This window comes from Pezoporus wallicus, unplaced genomic scaffold (assembly GCF_028554395.1).
Source record: "Pezoporus wallicus isolate ANWC-B61680 ecotype Strahan unplaced genomic scaffold, APGP_CSIRO_Pwel_v1 contig_4816, whole genome shotgun sequence".
Classification (NCBI taxonomy): domain Eukaryota; kingdom Metazoa; phylum Chordata; class Aves; order Psittaciformes; family Psittacidae; genus Pezoporus; species Pezoporus wallicus.
In genome coordinates this window covers 1,439,643-1,464,827 of record NW_026640990.1, presented here as the reverse complement: position 1 = coordinate 1,464,827, position 25,185 = coordinate 1,439,643, and the positions used below count along the sequence as shown (strand labels likewise).

At 39.6% G+C, this 25,185-nt stretch overlaps 1 protein-coding gene and 1 long non-coding RNA gene across 4 annotated transcripts; one reads left to right on the top strand and one right to left on the bottom strand.

Moving 5' to 3' along the window:
• Nucleotides 1-3,440: 3,440 nt before the first annotated feature.
• On the bottom strand, nt 3,441-24,334 carry MMRN2 (multimerin 2). 3 transcript variants are annotated; one of them, XM_057421547.1, is made up of 7 exons: nt 23,741-24,334; nt 13,077-13,199; nt 11,736-11,842; nt 10,273-10,341; nt 8,857-9,030; nt 5,915-7,825; nt 3,441-4,915 (listed from the first exon to the last, which is right to left on the bottom strand). In XM_057421547.1, exons 1-7 carry the CDS (start codon nt 24,022-24,024, stop codon nt 4,527-4,529), a joined length of 3,057 nt encoding a protein of 1,018 aa, XP_057277530.1. In that variant the 5' UTR covers nt 24,025-24,334; the 3' UTR covers nt 3,441-4,526. The 3 variants fall into 3 exon arrangements, with proteins under 3 accessions (XP_057277530.1, XP_057277532.1, XP_057277533.1); XM_057421549.1 differs by lacking the exon at nt 8,857-9,030; XM_057421550.1 differs by lacking the exons at nt 11,736-11,842; nt 13,077-13,199; nt 23,741-24,334 and adding an exon at nt 11,293-11,417.
• Nucleotides 16,816-19,282, top strand: LOC130605789 (uncharacterized). The gene is made up of 3 exons (XR_008973783.1): nt 16,816-17,368; nt 17,458-17,532; nt 19,126-19,282. It is a non-coding gene; the product is annotated as an uncharacterized LOC130605789 (long non-coding RNA).
• Nucleotides 24,335-25,185: the final 851 nt, after the last annotated feature.

The following is a 25,185-nucleotide window of genomic DNA, read 5'->3' as shown; positions in this document are numbered from 1 at the left end:
TGAGATGAAACATTTGCTGTTGCTTACAAAGTTATGCTGATGTTTCTGTATAGCCTGCTGAATTCACTCTTTCATGATTCAAGCAAACGAAGACCAGTCAAGGGGATATCTGAGTACACAGTTCTATAAAATCTCAGAATTTATTTTCTCATTGTAGAAATGCATCAGCTACTACTTTCTGTGGAGTTCACTTTTAGTTTGCAATTAGGGAAAAGTAAGATCAGTTTGTATTCTCTTTTTGTCTTTGGTGAGGAATAACATTAGCTTTAAAGAAATTTTGGTAAGAGTAGCTAGAACGTTTTGGTATCTGAACATTATATAAACTGTTATGACTATATTATAACACCTCCCCCCCCCCCCCCCCCCCGGAAAGTCATGTCTAAAATTCTTGCAGTAGAGTTCTGGACAGTACAGTGGAAGACTAGATTGTATCTTTCAAACCTGATTTTGCCTGAATATGTAATACCAGGAAATTAGGCTTCATGAAGATTTGGTTTCTTTGCAATTAGTATCTTGCCAAACTATTTCTTATGGTTGTAGCTGTTGTGTAGTTTGTGGAGTATTTCCACTGATTACACTTACCGTGATTGTATTGAAAATTGGGATTTTTATATTAGTCTTACAGGAGGATATCATGAGAATACTGTGGGTAACAAACTCGTCTCGTTTTTGACGAGCAGGGTTGGGTTTTTCCCCCTAATGTTGCTTCTTGAAATGACCACAGGATGGTGCTATATCCTAAATATAGAAAGATTTTGTTGAAAGGTGGGCGGTGTGTGTAATAAGTGAAAGTAAGTTCTGCTGCCTGCTAATAATAAATATCAAAATGTTATTGCTTATGCATGATTATTTTTTAACTCTTTATAAAAATTATTTACGTATGATTATTTTTTACTTCTTTATAAAAATGTGTTACTGGTGAGCTTGCATCAGTAAGAACTGAAACAGCTGTATCTAGCGACATGTCTAAAAACTCCACATGTATATTTTGTGCGCAAGCCAAAAAGCATATAGAATAGTTGAACTGAATCACAAGCTTTTAAATAAATTGCAGACATATAATTGATTTCATAAAGGATCAGATTTAATTCCATTAATTGCATTAATCGCTTCAACAGCTTTGTCTTCACCTCTCCCCAGAATACCACTTCAGCCTTTCTTGCTGGTATTAAGGTAGCTAAGTCAATACCAGCTGTGAATCTGAGTCGCGAGAGGACAGCTACTGTGGTTGTCCACTTCATGAATCTAGTTCAGAAGGGCTGGACACCATGGACTTCAGAGACTGGCTTGATATGGATATATGAAATGAGTTCAGATGAATCTGACTGCAGAATCCAGGTATTGATGGTTCTATAGAAAGTAAAATTGTTTATTATGCAGTGGGTACTTGCATTTTGAATAAAGTAAGGCGATCATCTTAGTAATGGCAAAGAAAACATTAGGAGACTTTGATTTTATAATGTGAAGTACTATAAGATACTGACAATAAAGTTATAAAAGTTTCAATAACAAAATAAGTATGTGAAGGCATTAAGAGGCACAGTGTTTTGTTGGGGTTCTTTTGTCCTTTTTTTTTTTTTAATATGTGGCTCAGATTGATATCTCTGGATATCTTGGAATGAACGTACGTGTTTCCATGCGTATTGTTGCATGGCTGAAGCTGCTGTAAGGCGTACTAGACTAGTTGGTCTTCTGTGAGACGAACTGAAGCAACTTGTCTGCTCTTATAGATAACTCACTTTTTCTAATGCCTGTGGTCAACCTCAGTGTGTTTTTCATGTTTTAAAATCCCTCTGTTCTTAATCCACTGAGCCAAGCAGTAGCTATTTTTTAAATTGTCAGTTAATTATCCTTGTCCACTTGCCATTTTTTTGGCAAGTTTTTCTTTCCTTTAGGTCCTAATATGTTGTTTCCTCTGGTCTGTTGCCTAAAAATGCAGGTCATGGTGATGAAGATGGGGGGGGGAGAGGGGAAAGCCAAAGAAAAACAACCACCCCACCCCCCAAAAAACCCGAAACCACAAAACAAGTTTTTGTGGAGGGGTTTAAAGACATTTGTACCAGTAGTCAAATAGTTTGCTTGTATCTGAGAGGTGGTTAAGATTGGAATTTATTAGAAAGTTGATGTATTCATTTAAAAAAAAAAAAATGCAGCCTTGTAAGCGTAAACATCTTTCTCTTGGCGCTTGAGAAGGAAGTCAGGCTTCCTGTCTTATGCAGCCAATAGCATGTTTTAATCCATTATATGTCATTAATTTTTGCTTCATAGTCTAAAACTGAGTCTTCCAGTCAAGTATGTCTTCTTTGTGTATGCAGGTGGCTAACTTAAACACGTATTTGAAGAATACAAATATGAAAACATCTTTATATTAACACTGTGTTCACTCTGGAGTTGCTTATCTCAGAACTTGCTTGGCTTATTCAACATTAAACTCTGGTAAGCAGAAGGATACCAAACCTGTAAAAGTCCTGTCTGGGTGAACTGCTATCCTACCTACCACGTCCTTTTCCAAGTAGCTGTATGGTTTTCAGTCCAGATAAAGTTTTCTATCAAACCTTTGAAAACAAGCAAAGTGATTTTAAATACCTATGTCCCCTGTCTGTATTTAATTGTGAAACTTAACTGGTAGCTGCAGAATTGGTGTGCACTGGAGATGGGGTGTTCCTCGAGATACCCTAGTCTAAGCAGCACGCATAGCTTGGCATTGCAGACCGATGCCACCACAGAAGTCCATAATTGGAAGACCTCTGGTAAAAATGTGTGGAATAGCCCAGTACAGTAGCTTTGTACTAAAAGAAGCCAATTTCACAATGTGATGCTTTTCTTCCTTTTTGAGATTTCACCTCTTCAAATTTTTCTTCTCTTCCTTCCCTCATATATTTGAGCAATCTGGGGGACAGAAGAAGACACTGAGCATGCGGGCACTTTGTGCTACCTGCCACAGAGCCATGCGTCTCTGTGCTAGATAAATGGGGAGACTTGGCCCATTATTTCATGTGAAAATAAGTATTGGCTAGATGTGAGATCATTTTAGTTATTTTCTTTGTTGGATTTTTCAGGATCAAGAATAAGTCTTCTCAGCAAGTTGGTAGCTGAAACTGCTTTGTGGCTTTATTTCAAGAGGTACATACTGTCTGCTTGTCAAACTGTTGTCTTAAGTGCAATGTGTATTGGTACTGTTATGGGGTTTTTTAATAATTTTGTAGTTCAGTGTTGCTCAGAATACAAGCAGGTGGGGAGAAAACCTCAATAGCAGGATAATTTTTTTTTTAGAAAATGCTACCTTAAAAGGGCATAAAATATATAATAAGAAGAATTTATCTCTTTCATCAGAAGTATCAGGAATTTCTAAATGCACTTCATTTTGGCAAAATTAGTTGGTTTAGTATTGTTTTGTAAGGCATTAGGATAGGCAGGGAAAAATACCACAATAACTGAACTTTAAAATGAAAGCCTTTTGGAGATTTTATTTGTCAGAAGAAAAGTTTAGCACATGACCAGACATAATAATCTTGAGATTTTGGAAATTCAAAGAGTTCCACAGTTCAGAAATTCTGCTATTTTGTTTATTCTATTTATAAATTTAATTTATATTCAACAATGACAGCAGACCAATGAGCTTGCCTTTTTACTGCTAGTTTTATTCACTTGTTTGCTTGGGCTTAAACTGTTTACTATATGCTGAATTCTGGGCTAAATTAATTCTGTTTCTCCAGGATCATCTTTAGAAACAAACTGCATTTTCAACAATGTTTTTTAATAGTGTTTGACGTTTTCCTAATGTCTGCATGTAGATGTAATTAATCTTAACACTGTTATATTACTATTACATTTTCACAGTGTAGTTGACATACAGCACAGGCCAGAAGCAAAAAGACTGTGGCATCTCTAAGATTCTTGCTTACAAAAACTAGCATAGGGTGCATCTTACTGGGTTTGCTGGGCATCTGTTAATGTTCTTGTGCACAGAACATCAAATTGAAACGTTGAATTGGAGTAAGTAGCAGAAGTTTCCAAGACAATCCATGACTGCCTGTGGTCCCTAGAGCACTAAAAGGTAAAATTGTCCTCGCTTCTTGGTTTTGAGCTACTGCTCTCTAAATATGAGAGTTGATACATACAGTCCTTCCTAAAAATCTTGTCCATGCCAGTGGTGAAGGTGTTTCCCATGGGAGGATATTCTTTTGCCAGGGGAAAGGAGAAACTATTTGTGTTGTAAGTGAAGAAAATCCCACAAAACATTTTTTCTACTTAGGTGAAATTCTCACAGTGGAAGGATTTGGGAATGTTTGTGCTGATATATTTGGAGTTCAAACCATTAGCTTATCACTTGAAAGAAAATCCCGTTGCTGCTCATAAGCAACTAATCAAAAGCCAAACACTTCCAGAAAAGAAGCATGAAGACAAATCTAAGGTAATGCTATGTTTAAACACATGCTGTAGGATTGAATGCATCACAGATGAAGCAGTAGTGAATTGATCCATTGCATCTATGGAAAGATATCAATAAAACAAAATGTCACTATTCAAGTTTTAAATATTAGGAAACCACCCATTGTTGTCCCCGGTGGACTCCGTTTCACTACAGAGCCCTGCAGCAATTCAAAGCATACTTTCTCCCCCTTCTCCATTTCTGCTATAGCAAAAGTAGTCATGGTGTTCCCATTTGGTGTTTTCCTCTGGTTACTTGAGAGAGGTCTTTTGTACCCACGGCTAAAGGAAAGTTGTCCTAATGCTGATCCTGAGCTAAACTCCACAGAGATGACAAACAGGTAGACGCCTTTATGTGGAGCTTTAAAGTAGCCATGTTCAGGGAAATAGCTGTTTCCATAATTGAGGTAAGTTTCATTAAACCTCAGAGTTTTTTCTTTATCTTTTCCTTCTGAGAATCCCACGTGGAATGCCACCAATGAGTCTGTGAAAGAAAGAGGAACAGGATTTTAGCAGTGAGCACTTCTCTCCCTGGGAGCAACAGTTGTGGGAGATAAGTTGAAGCCCTGTCAAGCCTGATCTCTGTATGCTGCTTTGCAAAGCTAAATGCTTGAAGTGGCTATGTGCCTGGGATTAGATCAAATGGTTCCCTGGAAATACCTGAACCACTAGTCTTGGAAAAGTGCAGGGCTGAGATCATCCAGGGTAAAGGGGAAGGGGATAGCACTTTTTTTTTTTTTTTGCTGTCCTAGAAGAGAGCGAGTTAGAAATACCTTCTCTGCTTATTCAGTCTCAGCTACGGTTTTGAGCACAGATGCATAAAGGGGCTGATATTTGCTCTATGGTTTATGTCCATACCAAGGTCTACAATTGTAAAAGGCAGTGCTAAGACTGGTGGTTGTAATTACCAGGTGCTGATGGCCACATGCTTACAGGAAAAGGGAACTGGTCAGAAGTATAAGCTGAAAACTGTTCTCTAAAGCTTTGCTGTAAGAGTGTGTGCTGTCTAGTCAGTCCTCCCTGTTCCACTTGTGTGAATTAATGTAATTGTCCTCATTAAGAAGGTTTTAGCTTTTTGACTACACTCCTTCCAGACTCAAATAACAGGAAAAAGAAGCAAGACTAGGAAGCCTAGCACTTCCCGCCAGCTTCAAAAGAGAAAACTGCTACTACATTAACATGAGCATCTACAAACAAACTTAGTGTTCTGAACATCTAAAGTTGAATCAGTTCAAGGCCAGTTTCCCAGCAGCTATAATGCGTGTGATTTTATTGACTTCAAAGTGCAGCAGTGTATCAGTTTGGTTCTCGCTCAAGTGGCTTATATTGATGGAGGGGAGGATGTAAATAATGTCAGAATTTCTCCGTCCAGCATCCCACAGGATATCTGTCAGGCCTAACAACTAATGTGCTGTGTGTGTGGAGCCTGCAGCAAGGCCCAGAAAACAGCTATGCCTGCACATGAGGAGGTAAAAGAGCCCACCTTTTCCCAAAAGTTCTGTCTGCACTGTATTTCTTCCAGTTATCATTTGTGCGTTTTCTCTGTGTTTCTCAGGCTTTTTCTTGTCTCTTTGCTTGTCTTGACCTTTCTGTTGCTTTCTCACTCTTCTGGTCAGCATTGACTGAATCTTTGTAACGTCCAGACTTATATTTGAGGCAACTAATTCTTCATCACTTCCAAACAGCTTTTTAAAAATCAGCAGATGTTCCTCCAGCTTCTGCTTAGTGGTTGCTAAATCTGCTGAGAGAACTTCCACAGAAATGTTGAGTGGCTCAATTACATTAGCTATTGTATGATTGCAGCAGAGATTCGTGTCACTTATGGATTCATGCCTCTTGATTGCCAGGCTCAGGTGTTTGATATCATTCTTCAGAGTCATGATATCATTAGAAGCTGAGCTATCCAATGAGTCATCTTTGGCAGCCTCATAGTTAGGTTCCATATGTTCTAGGATGCTGTGGTGACTACTAACTTCATCTAGAGTAGAGGATGTTTGTGTTTCTTCTTTGGGATGCTTAGAAGATGCATGGCCATCATGATTATTTTGTTGACCTCTCTCCAAATGGTGAAATCTCTTTATAAGTGATTCCAAAGTCACATTTTGTTCTTGGAGTTTACCTGAGATATGTCTGAGAGATTCTTGCAGCTGAAATACTGATGATATTAGGATACTAGGATCTTCTTCAAACAAGACTTCCATAAATTCTTCCCCCAGTAAAGCCTCCAGTGCTGCTTCATGCCTCATGGCATCTTCCAAAAGGGAGCCAAAAGAACTGTTGAGATACTTGATGTGCCAGTGAATTTCTGCATCTTTTTTCTTCAAGAAGCCTATGTCTTCTGAAACAGCTGTAACTTGTGACTGAAGTTGTCTGTTTTCTTCTTGACGGAGATTGAGGGACTGATAGATAGATGGAAAAGCTGAGGAGAACTCCTCAATTTCATTCCTCAAGAGATCTCTGAACACTGATTCCAACTGCTTCATGTCCTTCAAGTTTGACTGGGTGCTTTCAAGGGAATAAGTGATATTATTTAAGTCTCCCTCCAGTATATCAGTGTCGGAAGATACTCTTTGGCAGTTACATTCCTCCATGTACCTCAGCAGATCTGAATAGTTTTCACGAAGATTTGAGAGAGTATAGTTGAGCTCTGATATCTGCCTTTCCATGGCTGCTTTGTTTTCTTCCATAATAACTGATTTCTCCGTTAAAGTTATTATAACATCTTCTGGCCTATACTTCGAGATATTTTTTTTTAACTCCTTAAACCACCTCTCTAAAACTGCAATATTCTGAAAAGCCACATCTGACTCCATGTAAAGTTCTTTAAGCTGCTTTGCGTGCCCTGTCAGAATCTCATTTATTTGTCTGATGCTTAACTGGGTATTTTCGTCTTTGGGACCATGATGTGAGGAGAGTTCCGTTAAATTCTTTTTCAAAGTCTCAAATTTATTTTCAAGATTGCTTTGCTCCTGTTTCATGCTTTCCATGCTGTTATTTAAAGCTAAGAACTGGGACTGCTGTATCTTGTGAAACTTCTTGAGCTTCGTGTCCGTATCTGCCTTGATCATGGTGAGGTTATAGTGAATACTAGCCTGCTGCCTTTGCAAATGGCTCTCTATATCTCTTTTCACCTGATCAACTTTCACTACATTTTCTTGGACTTTTGATTCAAACTTAGTTCCCAGCTCCTGGAATTCCTTCTTGGGCACAGTGCTCTCTTGGAATCTTTCTATGCTTTTCTTGTTGGCTTCAACGTCATGGGACAGGTTTCTTACCATGTTCGAGAGGTTCTGTAAGCTTCTGTTGAAGCTTGCCCACGTTGGGTTAAAATGTTTCCTTAGAAAATTCTCCACATGGGGAAACAAGACTTGCTGCAGAAGCCTTTCCTGTGGATCTGTTAACACAGGTTACAAAAAAAAAAAATAGTAAAGTTTACATTCTGCTTTTGGAACACATCTTAATCTGACCAGGGTAACTCAGGGATGTATTTTTCTATAGTAACTGCCATCTTGCTGACCAAATTCTGATAATTGCAAAAATAGCCTAATTCTAAATCAAGGTTACAGTGAAAACATGGAGTCTGCAGACAATACCTTAGATACATATTGACTGCCCCATTTAAGTCATAAAAATACTGCATTTCAAACCCCTGGGCAAGCAGTTTTGTAAGCGGTAGGCTCTTGCTTATTTGACTGCCTCATAATGTTGTTCTTTTTCTGATGCTTTCTACAAGGCACTGCTTCACAAAGTTATCCAGCATCTTAACAGCTGAATATTCCAGGTGAGGACTAAGTAACTTGAAAAATCTGTGAAGCATCTGTACTAGGTGTGAATTACAATAAGGCTGGATTTCTGACTTGAATGTTCAAACTTGAGTGCCTTGAAATTGACTGATGACAATAGTCTGCATCATTAGAAAATGTTTCTGCAAGCCAGTGGCTCATATTCGTAGGTCCCATTGGCTCTTTTTTCCCCACTCCAGTATACAGCAGGAATAATGGTCCAGTGAAGGGTTGAATGTTACATTTTTTTTACATACACTAGTCTGATATTCCACACAGCATGAGTATGAAAACAGAACAAAACCCAACTGTAAACTCTGCATCCCCATAAAACAAGCCACAGAAGCAGAACAGTAAGCTAGCTGATTTTAAGTATAAGCAATGTCTTTATTCTGTGGTTAAGGTGTATTCTGAAATCCAGGGAAGTGTGAAGGAATCTACCTTTCATCTCATTTCCCGTTTCATTATCGAATTTATTTCATTCATTTGTATGGGGATTGCACCTTTTTTTTTATTTTTTTTTTCCCTCTTTTTAGAAGCAACCAGCAGACCAAGGAATATCAGGGTAGTTTGGTTTTCAAGTTTTCTTTCCAATCTGTGTGCCTTTATAGGGGCTACTGGCAGGCTGCGTCAGACCTCTCACCTGAATTGCTCTGGTTCACTTCTAACACCATGCTTGTACCGTTGTTTTCAAATATTCTCTGTAAATCACCTAAGTTGCTGACTGCTTGATGAATATCACTTTGAAGATCATCCAGTAAAGCCTCATGATTTTGAATGACTTCCAACATTCCTCTTGAATCCACTGATGTTGGCACTAATCACAAGATTAAAAAAACAAAGTCATGCAACCGAGTGCAGTGACCAGGTGACAGGACAGGTATTCCTACAAGACCTCTGAGAACACCTGTGTACTTTCCGCTCTGAAAACTTACACTGACCTTTAGGGGTTGTTGATTTATAGCACTTTAACTTGTGATATCTTTGCAAAACTTTTTTTTCCCCAACAGGTGTGAAGACCTAATTTATTTAAATATCAGTGGGAGAACTTAAGCCACTCTAGCCATGATGGTAGTAAAATGCTCTTCATTAAAAATATCCCCATGCCATAAAAATGTGTGGAGTAATAACTCCTTTCAAGCGTTGACTGAAAGGATAGCAAAGTTTAACAACCCAGGATAAAAGGAGAGGATGAAAGAGTAATTGAGGTGTTCCACTAAGGAATCAGAAGCATAGGATATAAGTGTCATAGCTGACTCTTACTGAGAGGCCCTGTAACTGATGTTATTTTAAATAAATAACTGCTAATATAGATTTCAAAATGTACACTGAGAGTTGCAGAAAAATGGTATATTCCAGCTGTGCCGATCTGGGGGCAGCTTACCCACCATGGTTACCCTTTACCTTTAATGTTTTATAAACTTGTGTAAAGCAGCTGCTCGTTCACGCAGTGCTGAGAGAGTAATGTACAGAAGTCTTTTTCAGAGGCGCAATGCTACCCTAAAGATAATTTGCTAGAAGATACTTAATAGCACTGCAGACCACACCATTTCCCAGACAGAAGGAAAGATCCTTCTTGGATACTTAGATTGGTAGGAGTATTCCAATGCCTGGCATATAAATTGGCGGTACCTTATAATAATAATCTCAAAGCTCAAATAGCATTTTGAATAGATTGTTGACCTATTAGACTACTGAGCATGGTGTGCTTTCCTGTGAACCTGCTTCACAGAGCAAGGGGTTAAACATCCATGCCATTAGAAGGTTTCACGCTCTATACCAGCTGGCATTCTCACTAGGTATTATCAGTGATGAGCACCCAGCATACAATGTTGAAACTTTTGGATGCTTTTTCAAGAGCATCAATGTAGTGTTACAGCAAAAGCCCTTATTTATGCCCAAAAATATAATTGTGTCAAAGCTTTCCCAAATAATGCTTTCATTAGAAATACTGTTCATAGTTTAGCATACTAAAATTGTGACTAAAAAATACGTCTCTTTTCCTGATCAGTGACTGAGAGGTAAAAAAGCGGCAAGCAAAGTAACTTGAAGCACATACTGTGGTTTGGGAACTCCTCTTCTTGCCGTTCTTCAGGTTGGTTTCCTGGCACCAGAATAAAATTAGGATCTGCAATTGAGATGAAATAAACCTGTGAAAATATTTTAGATGCAGAAACTACTACAGTTTAGCAAGGCAATGCAGGGCAATTTCATGTGTAGTGTAACTGATGTAGAGATAGGCTTCTGTGTTGCAGGTTTCTTAAGGAAAGAGCATCTTGTCTGGGGAGTTTGCTTGCAGTACAACACTGGTGTACAACATTGCATAAATGGTAATATGATATAGTTTTTTTAAACTCCTGCCAAGTTGTTGCTCTTAAGAAGTCTATGGCAAATAGATGCTGTGCTTTTCCGGTTACCTGAACATTCTGGTGGCACCAGCTACAGTGAGTGATGCTGAACAAATGAGGAGATAAAGATGGAGCAGCTGATTTTGTTCAGTGAGTGTAACAAAGGAGAGACTAAACTGGAAGCATTGCATTGGGTAATATTTTTCCAACATCATAAATGGAGGTCAGGCTGGGGTCTGTACAAATAAAAGCTGTCTGTGAAGGAAAGCTAAACCTACAGAGATAAAAGCAGGCACTCCCATTTTATCTGTGGAGTTTGCAGGTGGGTTAGACATAGATTGTGTGAAAACTTTCACACAGATGTTTGCCTTTTTTGTTATCGTTGCCTTAATTGCTGGAGGGAATTACTTTTACTCCCTTTAAATGCTCTTTCCATTTTTGGAGTATAATTTGCTAAATTCTGCCAGGGCCATGAAGCTCTCCATTTTCTAAACCAAACGGTCTTGCTTCTCTTTTAATTAGCAGCTGTATACATCATTATTCAACAGTGCAAACAGTTGTAGTAATTTATTATATGTAAAAAGGCTAGCGCTAGAGCTTCCATGGAAATAACGGTCTGGACTCTGTTCTTGTGTTGTAGAGCTGCTCCCCATCCCAGGAACTGGTATCTCTGCAGCCAGGGTAAGCAGAAAGGAGGCAGCAAGGCAGGCTGGAGAGTGAATGCTGCCTACCTTGTTTGAACTTGGATGCACTGTGGTTTCCCCAGCCAGATGACTTCATCCTGCAAACTGACCGTGGGGGTATTTCACATCCTAGAGCTGCTTTCTGATGTCACCAGTTTCTACCTGGAATTAGGCATTCCTAGATGGACTTGTACATCTGACAGGCACCCCTGCCCACCCCCCCCACAAATGAATGCCTCTCTCTACGTGTAAAGATTACAAAGGTGCTGCTAAGAGAAGAGTAAATTGCTAATGCTATTAGCTTCTAATTGCAGCTAATTACAACTACTTGTTTCAAGGTGTCAGTGATTTGGGGCAGAGCAGCCCAAAGAAAATAAGGCATTGATTCTCAAAAACACCCCAAAAAACCAAAACCAAATAGCTAACATTTCTTGCCACTGTGACTCACATTTAGTCATTGCTTCTCGCACTTGTTCTCTAGCTTTCCTTACCATGCTGTTCACACTCCTTGCCAATAAATCCAGGGCAGCATTTCCACTGCAAAGACTTCAAAACCTTCTGTTTCACTTGATAGACTGGCTTCAGAGCTGTCCTGTACCTGAGGATTAAGGGTCTGGGCATTAGATTGCAAGTCATTTTCAGCTAGCCTCACTCAGGGTAAATTCACTGACTGTAGCAGCAGGCTGCTGCCAAGTGTGTCCTAGATGACTAATGCAGAACAGAGTTAAGAAATTTGACATAAAATTTATCACTGCTGCTTAGGAAAACATTGGGGCAGTCCACGGCAATATTTTTTCCCCTACATAAGGTTGTTTTTCAGGATTACAACAGGCAGTGCGTGCACATTCTTACTTGCACACATAATATAACTGCTATTCAGCAAACAGGGCTCCAGTGGTCTGCCTCAGGCTTTATTGTTCTTCAGCAGACATTTTTTTCCAAACATGTTGGCACTGATCTGTCACAAGTCTGAAAAATGTCACAGATGGCAAAATTACGTAGCTATCAGAAAAGCAACTCTAATATTTATTGTGGTAGTTCTTTGCAATCAAATTTGGGCTGAGCTTGAACTTTTGTAATGTTCTGTTGTGTTGTAGAGAAAGTTTTCTTTTTAAACAAATATTACAAAATGTCACTGGTCCCAAGGAAGATAGATTTGTTATAAACTCAACTAGAAATAGTCATGAAACTTTCTTCTTTCATTCAGAGAAAGAGAAATGAATTGTATTAAATAACAAAAGCATTTTTGCAATCAAGTAACTACAAATGCATGTAGGCGAGTATTACATAATATTTCATTTCAGAAGTCTGTTGGAAGTCAGTGTCTCTCAGCTTTAAAAATGTGCCAGTTCTGGTGCCTTATGGTACACTATGGGCCTTCACCAGTACTCTTTGGGCAGCCAGTCCTGCTGAGAGAAGAGTAGGTACTTGGGCAATCATACATCTCTACCTCCTGTCATGTAAATGGTCTCACTGGTGGTCACAGGCTGAGACCTTTTTAAGGTGTGTCTGTGTATTATGACCTGAAAATCATGAAAAAGCTATGGTCTTTGTTTTTTTCTGAATAAACATGTGGGAAGATTTGAAAAAAAAATCACTTAATCACCTTTTAGTCCTGTACTTGGTGGCTTGCAAAGACAGTTGCTCTCCCTGGTTGCTTAAATGCCTGATCACCTTAGGTGCATAAACCATACCCTGTGTCAGTTTGGTATTAAACTGAGTTGATGCGTTAATTCTTTTTAAAATGTGTCATTTAATACTTTTGAAAATATTATCTAGATACTTAACAGAAAATTCCATTTTTCTTCAGTGGTTTTATTTAGGATACTTACATGATCTTCTGACAGTCTGGTGCTCCATTTGGACAGGGCTGTTGGGAGTTGACAATGTACTTCTCCTTCATGCAGGCTTCTATGTATGTTACCAGCCGGGACTGCATGAAGGAGCACCAGTTCCTAGTGGAAAAAAGACATGAGAAAGGAGCGTGAAGTAGGTCTTTTTAAGTCGCTTCTTGTAACAGTGCCAAGGAACAATGAGATGCAGAAAGGCCTTCTATTTGTTTTATTATTATTTTTTTCAGCTGGATGATTAGGAAAGTGGAAAATGCTTGCTAGCTTCTGCCTCCCCTCCCAGCTCATTTGTTTTCACTTGGGATTTTTATCTGAGTTTGTTAAGAAGGGTTGATTGTTTGAACTTTGATGCATTAGTTCCATTTCCAGGCCTTTCATTTAGCAAGAGAAATTTCCAACCCATGATAACCTGCAGGTTAATGTCACTTTAAGTGTCAGATTGCCTTTCTCCGTGTGTTGCCATTTCAGATGCCTAATGACTGACTCATCAGGTTGAGGCAGACTGCTTCTGAAAACTTAATCCAACATAAACTCTGTTAATAATCAATGTCTTCCTAAATCTGAATTCTTCAAGGTAATATAGTAATTGATTGGATTTTTATTAATTAGACTAGCTTTGAAATGATTTCTGCCATCGCCTGCAAGAAAATGATGTTGGAAAAATGAGAGATGTTTTCTTGGGTTTTAGCTTTATGCTTCTAACCAGGACAAGTGAGTTTTACCATTCTGGTAAATTTTCCAAGTCAGAATTACGTAGGTGTCTATTAATCCCAGAGTGTAGGGGAGCCTCTTCCTTTTCAAGAGTTAAAAGTACATGTAAGTGTGTACTGTTGGTTGAAGTTTGATGGTTAAAATCCAGAGTCAGAAGTTATAGGAAGTGAGGAGTAACAACTATTACGGGAACAGCTGAACTTCAGGCAGTATATTTTTAAATGGGAATGCAGGAACCAGATCTTTGATAATCAGCATATATGGAAAATTTTGCCCCTCAGAAAGTTGCAGAAACAATGGGGAACTGAGTCCCACACAAAAGCAGAAGCTGCAGTCCCAGCAGCTGAGTGGCCAGAAGAAGGGGAAGAAGCTGCGAGGAAGCTGTAAACATCAGGGGGGAAAGGGCAGACAGCCTGGGCTAGCGGGGCCATAGAGAGCATGTTTTGCTCCCCCGTTTTTTAAGGAGAATGTGATCGCGGTTTCAGCGAATACTCACACAAACAAGACTCTTCACCTCTGAGAAGCAGGGACAGGAATCTGGCAAAAGCTGTGGTGCTGGGAAAGCTGGACAGGAAAACAGGCTGCTGCAGCCTTTGTTGTGATTTTAAGCCAGAACTACAGCTTTTTTGATGAGCTGTAGTTTTAAGGCCTTTGCGAGTGTCTAGGGGAAATTTTGTGCCTGTTACCAATGGGAGTCTTGTTTCCTATGGGGCTGAACCACAAGTCAAATACTCAATTTTTTATGAAATCATTACTCTTTAAGGGTCAAACACTCTGCTTTGCATCACTGGGTGATTCAGTTACAGCCAGCAGACCAACACACATGCTCTGGCTGACATCTGCCTCCGAGGTGTGTACAAGTCCACCAGCCTTTATAAGGCTGCATCACTTTTCAGTGGTTGGTATAAGATGAATAACTCTGAATCAGAGGCCTGATTTGTGCTTGTATTTGGTCTGTCCCCTGAGCAAGCCACAGCTGGGAGGGGCTTTTCCCCCCTCAAATCATCTCTGCTTTCTGGGGAAATAAAGGGTGCTGCTGCTGGAGGTCACTGGCATTGTCACTAGTTGCAGTATCTTGGGTCTGCTCCTGGGATGCCTGCCAGATCCAGGCAGGAGACTGCATTCAGTGTGGAAACCTCCTTTTAAAATAGGATTCTCTGGCTTTTAGTGTTTTGTTCTTTCCCAATGAAAACAGTCCACGCCCCATGAATCATTATCTGGACTGATTTGTTTTTCCCACCATACAGAGCTCCCAAACAAGTCCTTTGAGTCATGCAAGCCATACAAATCTAAACAAAATGCTTACATGCATCAACACGTGGGTGAGCAAGAATATGGCATCATGCGATGGTGAGTACTTTCACTATATTGCACATGTAAATGTGCACACACGTGTAATAGAAAATACGAGAATTCCTTTTCAAAACCTGTTAATGTGTTGGAGATATCTGGTGGGCTTCCCACTTGTAAGAAAGGGTTTATTTCAGAAATTGAATCAATGGCTGACCCCAACTTGATGCCTACTTTGGACAGTTATTAGCACTATGCAGGATGAATAGCATGAAAAAGGGGGAATTTGATGGACGCTCAATAAAATCTTCCTTTAATAGTGGTTGCATTTCTTTATCTCCATTTTGCTCACTATTTCTCTCTCAGTTGATCTTAAAAGCTTATTTGTGGAGCTGAAGTGCTGTATAATTTCATGCTTAGGTTTTAATCACAGAAACCTGTAGGGGTTTTGAGTTCCATGACGCTTAATAAAGATTTATTCTTTCATCAGTTAGGTAAATAAGGTCTATCTTTCCCATCTGTAATGAGCTGCAATATAGATACATGTGCCCAAAGATGAAACTTTTATTGCAATATTTTTTGCACATCTTGTCAATTGTTTCCTTTAAAGAAACTTTACTATCTGTAACTAAAAATATTCCTGAACTGTATAAACCTCGAGGAAAAATATATCCTTCTTTAATGTTAAGTGAAACACTCTAAAAACAGAGAAAGGCTTGATCTAAAGTTCAGTAAGGTGAGCGGGAGCTCTTCTGCTGGCACCAGTGAGCTCTGAACAAGTCTATGAAGTTTCAAAGAGCTGCTCTTTCACAAATAGCACTTTCTTTATTCAGCTGGTTTCTGGAACATAGCAGCTTTGTGTTCTGCTTGTGTGTTCTTTTCCCCCTCTTTGTAATTATGTCGTTTCATTCACTGAATATATAACCAACTTAACACACTCTGCTTTTATTCTCTTTAATACAGTTTCCTTTGGATTCAAGCTTCTGCTGCCAAGGAGAGAGAGGAGTAGAAAGAAATTGCTCGTGCGAGGAGAGCAAAAGGGCTTTCTTTCCAGTCTGGTGAATGGTAAAGTTTATCACGATACTTGCAAGCTAGAGCAACACTTGAGGGAACCATAGCAAATTCAGGGCTACAGATGTTTCATTTGTTCAGTTGCTTTTCCTGGTTTACATTCCAAGCAAATGAAAAAAGTATCTAAATAATTTTATTTGCTAGCCTACATGGAGTTTTTCCAAGGCTATATTCTAATCAACTTTTTCAAGAGTCCTCACATGCATCTATCCACTTCTGCCATATTTTGAGGCAAACATATTCTTCTGTCTGAGGTTAAAACACATCTGATGAAAAAGCACTTTGTATTTAAATAAGATTCAGCAAATTTAGGTTAGCTCAATCTCCTTTTGTTTGAACCTTTAAAATCTTTAAACAAAAAACTCATCATAAAATGATTTTTTTTCTCTTATTTTATAACACTTATGCTTTTACTAAAACATAGCAAAATGCAGACAGTTCTATGTCTGATTCTAGGATTTAGCCAGGCCACCTGATAGCAAAACAAACCCACAGAACCAGGAGGTACAGCAAGATGGCTGATCTGCAGTAATTATCTCTCTGCTCAGATGAATATGAGATAGTTTGGGGTTTTTTTACATACGCTGCTACACTAACAATTGCATCATGAGGGTGAGCTTGAGTAATGTCCCCCAGCTCAGATTAGGTACTTACATACTTTATGTGTCTTAGTTACATGTTCTCATGATTGACACTGCAGTGCATAATTTTAGACACTTCCTAGGTCAGTGGAATTCTTGCCTGAATAAAACCTTCAGGACATTGTTTTTCCATAAGCTTTGTTATTCCTTTGGCTGTACTCGTGCAACTGAGTTGTCCTTCACATCAGTTTCCTCATGTTTCTATTCTCAGGGAAACCAGTTTCTATAATTACTTTGAAAAGTCCTGTCCAGCCATTCCTGTGCATGTGCACCACTGACCATGCAAAACTTTTCCAAGTCCATAGCACTTTACCATACAGCACAAAAAGCACCTGATAAGCAATTATTGCTGCTTAAACATGCTACAAGATGACAGTAGAGGACTATGTTCTACTAACTTAAATGAGTGATTTTCCATTGATTTGTACAGAATGACTCCTGGTTTATATCAGTTGAAGCAGAAAAAAAAGAATGAGGCTTTAACTGAGGAATAATCTATGTTCTGTTTTTCCCACCATATAAAATTCTCACTGACAAGAAAAAGCATCTTCAGTGAAACAGGTAAAATACTGCATATAAATTAATCTAAACCAGGATTGTATGTGTCAGTTTTAAGACAGTAGTATCTTTTTATTCATTGTGGAATGCAGGAGGTGTTCAGCTGTTGAAGAAAGTGCTGGCTCTCTCAGGGAACAGTGTGCCATTGGGTTTTTAATTAGCAGACGGTGAGTGATTGCTGGTGGTCAGTCAGTGAATTCTCCAGCTCTTGCTAAGCAGCCAGCAGCCCTGTATTGCAATTAAACAGCACAAACTCTTGTATTTATCATATTTATTTTCTTTCCCTTAAGGATGAGTAGAGCTCCTGCTCAGGCAGGGTCTGGGATCTTCCTGCAACTCATCGCCCAAACTGCCCTGCTTTTCACAGGGGTTTAACCAGACTGATTGATTTGCACTTTACTTTGACAAGCTGGGCTGAAAAGAGTTCCAGTGGTAGTTTCAAATGTGGATTTCAATACAGTGCTGGAAGTCTTCCAGATCCTTGAGTAATGCTGGTTCAGTGCCACTTCTATTCCAACAATAGTGCCAGTTAGTCTGTTACCAGCAGGGACTTATCCTGCAAAATGTCCTAAAAAATTAGTGAAGCGAAGGCTTTCTGAAAACCCAGTCCTGAACCTGGGTCCTCACTGGGAGCAGGAGCTCAAGAGAAAGCAGGCTTGGCTGGAACCTGGTTTTGGGCCAAATCCAACTGTTGTACCAGCTACTGTAGAGAAATAAATGCAAGAGGGTTTTCCTCTTCACAAAGCATCCACAGCCGTTACCTCATTTAGATATTCCTCCCCACAACAGAAGCTCTATAGACCTTTCAGAGGGCAGCTTATGCTTTGATTTAATCTTTTGCTTCCTGCAGACTGAAGTTCATCCCTGGTGTAGCGCACTTACTCGTTTGTCAGACCTTGTCTTCAAGCAGGAATCACAGCCAGTGGCCACCTACTGTGCTGATGCCAGCAGGTCAAAAATGGCCTGGAAGATAAGCTTCCCCGCCAGCATGCACTCAGGGTGCAGACAATGTGCACCAAGGTTTGCCCTGACTGTGTTTTGGGCATGAATGTAGTTCTACTCAGGCTTAGTCGCAGATGACTTATTCAAGAGGTATTGACTCACACAAGTAGGAAGGCATTGGATCCATGTGCCAATAGTGCTGATGGTAGTTCTGTGGCTATGCTGAAACAAGATCCCTTGCGATATGGGGAAAGAATTAATTGCTACAGTTTGCACTAATGAGCTGTAAAATAATCCTTTGGGCCTAGAGGGTTCTATAATTCCTTTCAATGAAGCTGTGTGATTTGCATCAAACATGCTAATAGAGAACCATTTTACCTGCAGCTGTGCAGCTCAACAAGAGTCAATATCAGTGAATTTCCTAAAGTCCTGAAAGCAGCTAAGTGTCTAACTTCGATTCAAAACCATTGCTTCTGTTAATGTACTTGGTACTGCGAAAGCTATTGTTGAGCACTCAGTGGCCACCAGTTTGCAGGATGTCAGGGGCTGAAGATCACATTTAGCTGCATTTCATGCAAACCTATTTTATTTTAAGCATATGTTCTGTGCCCTCTGGGATAATTTCAATATCCCATAAGTTTCCTAAGAAAGTCCCTGTCTAGTTTTGAAGAACTAGATGAGTCAGTGTGAAACTTGCCTTAATTAAATCAGTGGATATTTTCCTGTAAAAGTAGGAAAAAAATGAAGGTATTAAGACTGAGCATTGTTCTGACTTCCTTAGAATAAGACTGATTTGGGTTTTTTCTGCTACGCTTCAGAGGTTAGTTGTTCTGTGTTTTGACACCCTGAGTAATCACAAAAAGAGACCTGCTCCTTTGTGGCTGTATCAATTCCAAATGAGAGGAAGAGGTGTGTTTCAGTGAGATAACAGAACACCTGGCTGACACAGGAAGATCTTCCTCTAATCAAGGGTGGCTTCCAGAATCCTATGTCCAAGCCTTAAAATATGTTAATGCAATTAAGGTTTACTTATACTGGAGATTTCTGCCTTTTCTATTTACAGTTCAAGTGGTGGGATTTGGGGAGGGGTTTGGGGTTTTTTTTCCTTTCTTTTTTTTTCCTTTTTTTTTCCTTCTTTTTTTTTTTTTACAAACATATAGAAATTGTAAGAAAAATCCGAATGTGTGACAGACTGAGTGTGCTTCTTTGGATTAAAGAGAAAGAGGGAAAAGTAAACCACCTACCCAGCTGGAGGGCAAATGCAAAACAGGGTTTACTCAGCAATGATTACACTTTTCAAAAGACAGAGAAGTTCTGTGAAACTTTGCTATAGATGGGGAAACAAGCCTTAGTTGCTCTGCTCCTTCCCATTTCATCAGCACAGTCCATTTCTCCCTTGCTGGGTGAGCCATCTGTTTGGGCCCAGCTCTGTCAGTGTGGTTACTGAGGGGGGAAGTTAAAAATAACCGCTGCTTTTTGACAAGATTATTTTTAACCTGGAATGCTCAAGTGATCTGGTTTACAGTGTTACTTGACAGACAGGTCGCACCAACTGAGGTTATGGGAAGCTTTGGGCTTTGCTGTCAGAGTTAGCATGTGATGGGATTGCACTTTTAGATTCTTCATTTCCCCTTTTTTTTCTGAGCACTGAGTGCATGCAATCTGATTTGTCAGCCCAGCTGTTCGTGGCGTTGCAGGCACGTAGATTAGGTTAAACTCTGCTCAGTTTGGGCTACAGTGGTCCACTGATGGTGTTTCAGTGCATCACTTGATTTGAGAAATAATCTGTAGGGAGAGGAAACAGGCCCTTCTGAGTGTAATTATAGAAAAGGTCTTTCTGTGGATCTCTGGTCAACAGAGGGGAGTTCATAGGAAGGGTACAGAGAAGATGACGTGATATTCCCAGGGCCAAGGAACCTTTCCTTTCAAAGGCTGGGTGATCTTGGCCTCCATACAGCTGCATGGAGCTGTCTGGTTCTATCTGCCCATGTCTGAATCACACAGCCCAAGCGATGGCACACAGCAGCTGTATGCTTACATGTATTCTTCCTTCAGCATCTGCTCAGCACCATGCCTTGCTCATGCATGTGTCATTACCAAGTGTTTGATGGAAGCAGCTCTAAGGAAAAAAAAATCTCCAAGGTGGGTTGTCAGTTTAGGATGAAGCTATTATGAAGCTATGTCATCCACATAGCATCAGTCAACATGGCAATAATGGTGTAATATCTCCTTGGCATATTTATTATCCCGTTCAATATGACTTAATCAGACAGCAGTTGAATCTGTTACCCCTAGTGGTAAGGATTGGAGTAGATGATGACCTAGTGCAAACTCTGATTTCATATTTACTGGGTCACTTTTAGAACTTCCACATATCTGGTCATGTCCCAGGCAGCTTTTCAAGCCTCATTTTAGCTGCTTGTATCCCCACACAGGAAAGGCACCAATAACAACAGAGCATTCCTATGATGTTCTGCATTAGGCATCTGTTTTGTATGGGAAATGAAGACTAAAAGTGTATTTATTATCTATTTTGGGTATTATGCATTGAGTATTTATGAAGCCCAGAACCAATTGTTACTGTTCTTACTCTTCATCTTCCAATGGTAATATAGTCCAGCAATTTCACAGTCCAGATCTCTTCATATACTTGTGCTTTCATTTCCCTTTTTAATTCTTCTGAAAGTTTGGATACACATGGATCCATTTACCTCAGCCATGGGATAAAACATATAAAGTCCAACTGATCAGCTCATATGAGGCACAGCTGCTTGATAGCAAAGAAAAAAAGATGATTTCCTTTGGAAAAATTGACCTCTTTTGATGGTTTTGATTTTGTGAATAAACAAACACTTGTGCATTCTGAATGTGCAGAGCTCCTTTTAGCTCAGATACAAGCAGCAGCTGAGATACTGAACTGTTACCTAGTTCTTCCTCTAAAAAACAGTTGAAACAAAAGAATTATTATCCACACTTTTTTTTTTTTCCTTTTAATAAAAGTCACCCCAAGGCCAGTGATCTTACTGGTTTTCTTATTTTAAAACTCTTATTAGAATAATCTTATTCTGAGAGGAATTCATTAGTAAAGTAATATATCCAAGCACTTCACTGGGATCTAATGAGTCATTTCACCTTACATGTTGAAACAGAAACCAGAGGATTCTAAGTACCTTGGATATATTATTCACAATGGCCTCAATTATTCAAATAACTGCAGTAAGAAAACTAATACTCTAAATGTAAAAAAAAAACCCTAAGAATATTTTGTAACAATTATTCCTAATACATAGGGAAAATAGCAAGAGGTTGAAAAAACCCACATCCCATATAATTTTTGTTAGAAAATTATGGAAGTCTAAATTTTGTCTGGGAAACAAAGTTACCATTGACTTTGTTTCGGGGTTGGGTTTTTTTCCCTAGCTCTGAAAATAAAGTATTTTCTCATTTGAAAGACAAACTAGAAGTGGGAGAGCTTTTGCAGAAAATAATTTGCCACCACTTCAGGCTTTTTTATGGCATGTCTTTATCTCCTTCTGGCTCTTAATTCCTGATTAACTCCTGATGCTTTTCTTCTTGTTCTCCTCTTCAAGATATAAGCCCAGTTCATTGATTTTTTTAATTTATTTTTTTTTCCAGGGCATGTGTCACACTTGTGGAAGGAGGAAATACCAGATTCACAACTTCTCATCTGTGCTTAGCAGAGTGCTCCAGCCATGAGCACCTCACATGCACTTGAGGACTTCAGGCTCTGAAAGTAGCTTGCTTCAACCAATTGCAATGCCTTTTAGAATTTGGAGTACAGTTACAAGGGGATCTGTGCTGTCTCTTTTTATTAATTTATTATTTATTATTTATGAAGCTACTGCCAGGCAAGATTTTGACTGCCTGTAGTCATCAACATAGCTTTATAATTGGGAAGAACATTACACTTTGACTCACTATGAAACTATTTCCATAAAAGGAGGAAGTATTTTTTGGGAGGAAATTAGGATGAGTAATAGCTGGGGCTGGACAAGTTTACGTAGCAAAGAAAGAAATCCCTATTAGGACAATCTGTTTCAGCATCTTACTGACCTGTACAGGCACCTTTTTACACTATTGAATTTTTCATAGTACTTATAGTTTTCAGAATGCTTTCGCCATTTCAATCAGCAGTCAAATGATTACCACCTTGCAGTGTAACATGGAAGTCCAGAGTACCACTTAGGCTTTGTTTTCATTCCTCTGCCAGTTTCTGAAGTGCATTAACCAAGAATTGGTGAATTAACAGTGCATGTCATTATCGAACACTACCCATCAGGAAGCTGGAAGTCAACACTCCCAGGCTTTAGAAAATGACTTATGGTTAATGGTGAGCAGTACAGATTTGTGGGAAGATGTAGTATGAAGGACATCAGGGCTTTAACACACTCGCCAAGCTATATGCAGGAGGGAGGCCTCAATTTTGTGTGTAGATGAAATTAGAAACTAGAGTGTATACTTTGGTTTGCATGAAAGGGAAGCATGACATGAGCAAGGTTTTACAGGCTCTTCACATCTCCCCTTTTACTTCTTCTCAAGAGCATTTAAAGCAAAAAATACCAGGGCATGGTAAAGTGCTGACCTGTGAACAGTACTCACTGTGCTGCTCTTTCAGCTCTCCCAAATAGGGCTATAAAAGATTCATTCACTGTCCTGTTTGGTTTTCATCTGTTTTAAACATTTAGAGACCTACTTACATGCCCTGTAAAACTTAAAAAATCTGAGTGTTTGTAAACCTTGCTAGTGAAGTAGATGCCTTTTCCGCTCAGGATGGCTACTTTTTGGCCATACATTGCTCTGGGAAGCATTTCACTATCACGAAAACCTTTAGGGTGGGAGGTTGGATTTGTAGTATTTTTCATGCTTATTTATTATTCTTTACTTTGTTATATTTACCCTTCACTATTTTTATTTTGCTGATGCCCTGCCATTCTGTTTTCCCCTCCATTACCAAGGCCCAAGTCTGCAGCCAAGCATGTTCCAGTGATGGGCAGAGATTGCTGTGATCAGCAAAAATAATCATCATTAGTTTGTGATCAGGAAAAGTCAGTAAATCAATTGCTTCTAGTTTCACGTTGCCAGAAATAGCAAGTTTGTTTTCTGGTGCTACAACAGAAACAGAAGGCTTCACATCGGCCAGGTGGGTCCAGGCCCCTAACCCCATTCTGCTGTTGCTTTGGACTAGGCAAAAAGCTGTCCCATCTGTGGTATCATCCTCTCAGGCAGTTCAGGTTTCGGTTTCAGTTAAAACATTTACACCCCTCCTATTCGAGTTAGACTGATCTCTAAAATCTAACATATTTTAATGAGAAACTTCTATTGAAAATGGTCCTTTATCAACAGCATATATACAGTATTAGACAGGATTGTGCTATTATTATGTGGAAGACAGACCCATATTGGGGTACTCACCCATTTCGGGACTGTGGGCTCACAGCTTCAAAGTCCTCTCTCTCTTCCTGATGTGAGGAGATCACACTTGAAGAGTAATCTTGAGTATTCTCCCTGAGCCCTTCTGCCTCCCAGGAACCTTCTTCCTCGTGTGACAGAGGAGTCCTCTGGGGGTATGCAGAGGTCTCAGGAATTTGTGGCTGTGAGCTGTGCACTGAACCATCATGATACCCATGATGGTCTGCGTGCTTAACCAGCTTTGCCAATCCTATTGTATTGCAGATGATCAGAAGCTTCACTAGCATGGTGGGATTTTTCCCACCTGGTTACACCTGTCTCTTGTTCTCTTCTCTGAAGCTCAGCCGGGATTAATTCAGGAATGCCCCAGCAATATTCTTTAACTGGAAAGTTGGAAGAAGGAAAGGAAAAAAAAAAAAAGTAGTAACAAAGGGCGGAAAAAGCTTTTGACCCTCCCAGCTACTGTGGAAACGTCCGTGGCTATTGAACAATGTGAGTCTGGTTCCTGTGTGGGGCTCAAGCGTCTCTGACAGAGGGGGGAAAAAGAGGTGGTAGGAATATAGTTTATTCAAGGAACTTCTGAGCTTGCCTGCCTTCTAAACTTATCTGTGAACAGGAACTCAGCTTTTATCAACTGCCTTCTCCCTCAGGCACAGGAAAAGGATGTTAGCTTAAAGGGAAGGAAAAGAAAGAAAATATTGAGTGGTGTAACAGACTCGTGTTGCGGTGCCAGAAACTGTCACAAACCTCCTTGCGCCACTGTCTGCACTGTCTGGTTTTTATTACAGTTTAGATGCTGAAATACCCTGGCTTTAGCAGCAGAATATCCACAGTATGTACAGCAGACTATGGGCATTAAGGGGTTCACAGTAAATGCACAGTGAATAAGAGCTCCCAAACATCGATTTTTGTGTGGCGTTTGCAAAGTGGCTCTGTGAATCATAGTCTCTTCCCATCAAAGTGGAACATTTTCATGAAACAGGTCTTCAGAGAAGTCAGGGTCACCAAGCATTTTCAAGAATTTCTGTTTGGGCTGTCATCTCTGCATCTCACTCCCAATTATTCTGTGCATTTTTAATTGGTTTTGACAAAAAAGCACTTGCCAAGAGCTCCTGTAAAGAGCTACCTCTGTCACTGCATCCTACTAATAAATCAAAAAAAGGCTGTGGAGGTTGTATGCAGTTTTCTTACCAGTTCAGTTTTACATGATGGCGCTTCTTTTATTTTGTTGCTATATTTCTGTTCTTAATGTCTTGCAGGGTAGTATGCTCTGGCATTTTAAAGAATAAAATGGGGGAGAATGATGCTTTACTGACAAAACAGGTGGGAATGCTGGTGCCAGACTGCTAGAGCATATCTCTGCTGAATGATGAGATGTGCAGCCCAAAGTTCAGTACGTCCTGCAGAGCATTAAGTGTAGAGCTTTTCTGGAATCATACCAAAGCCAG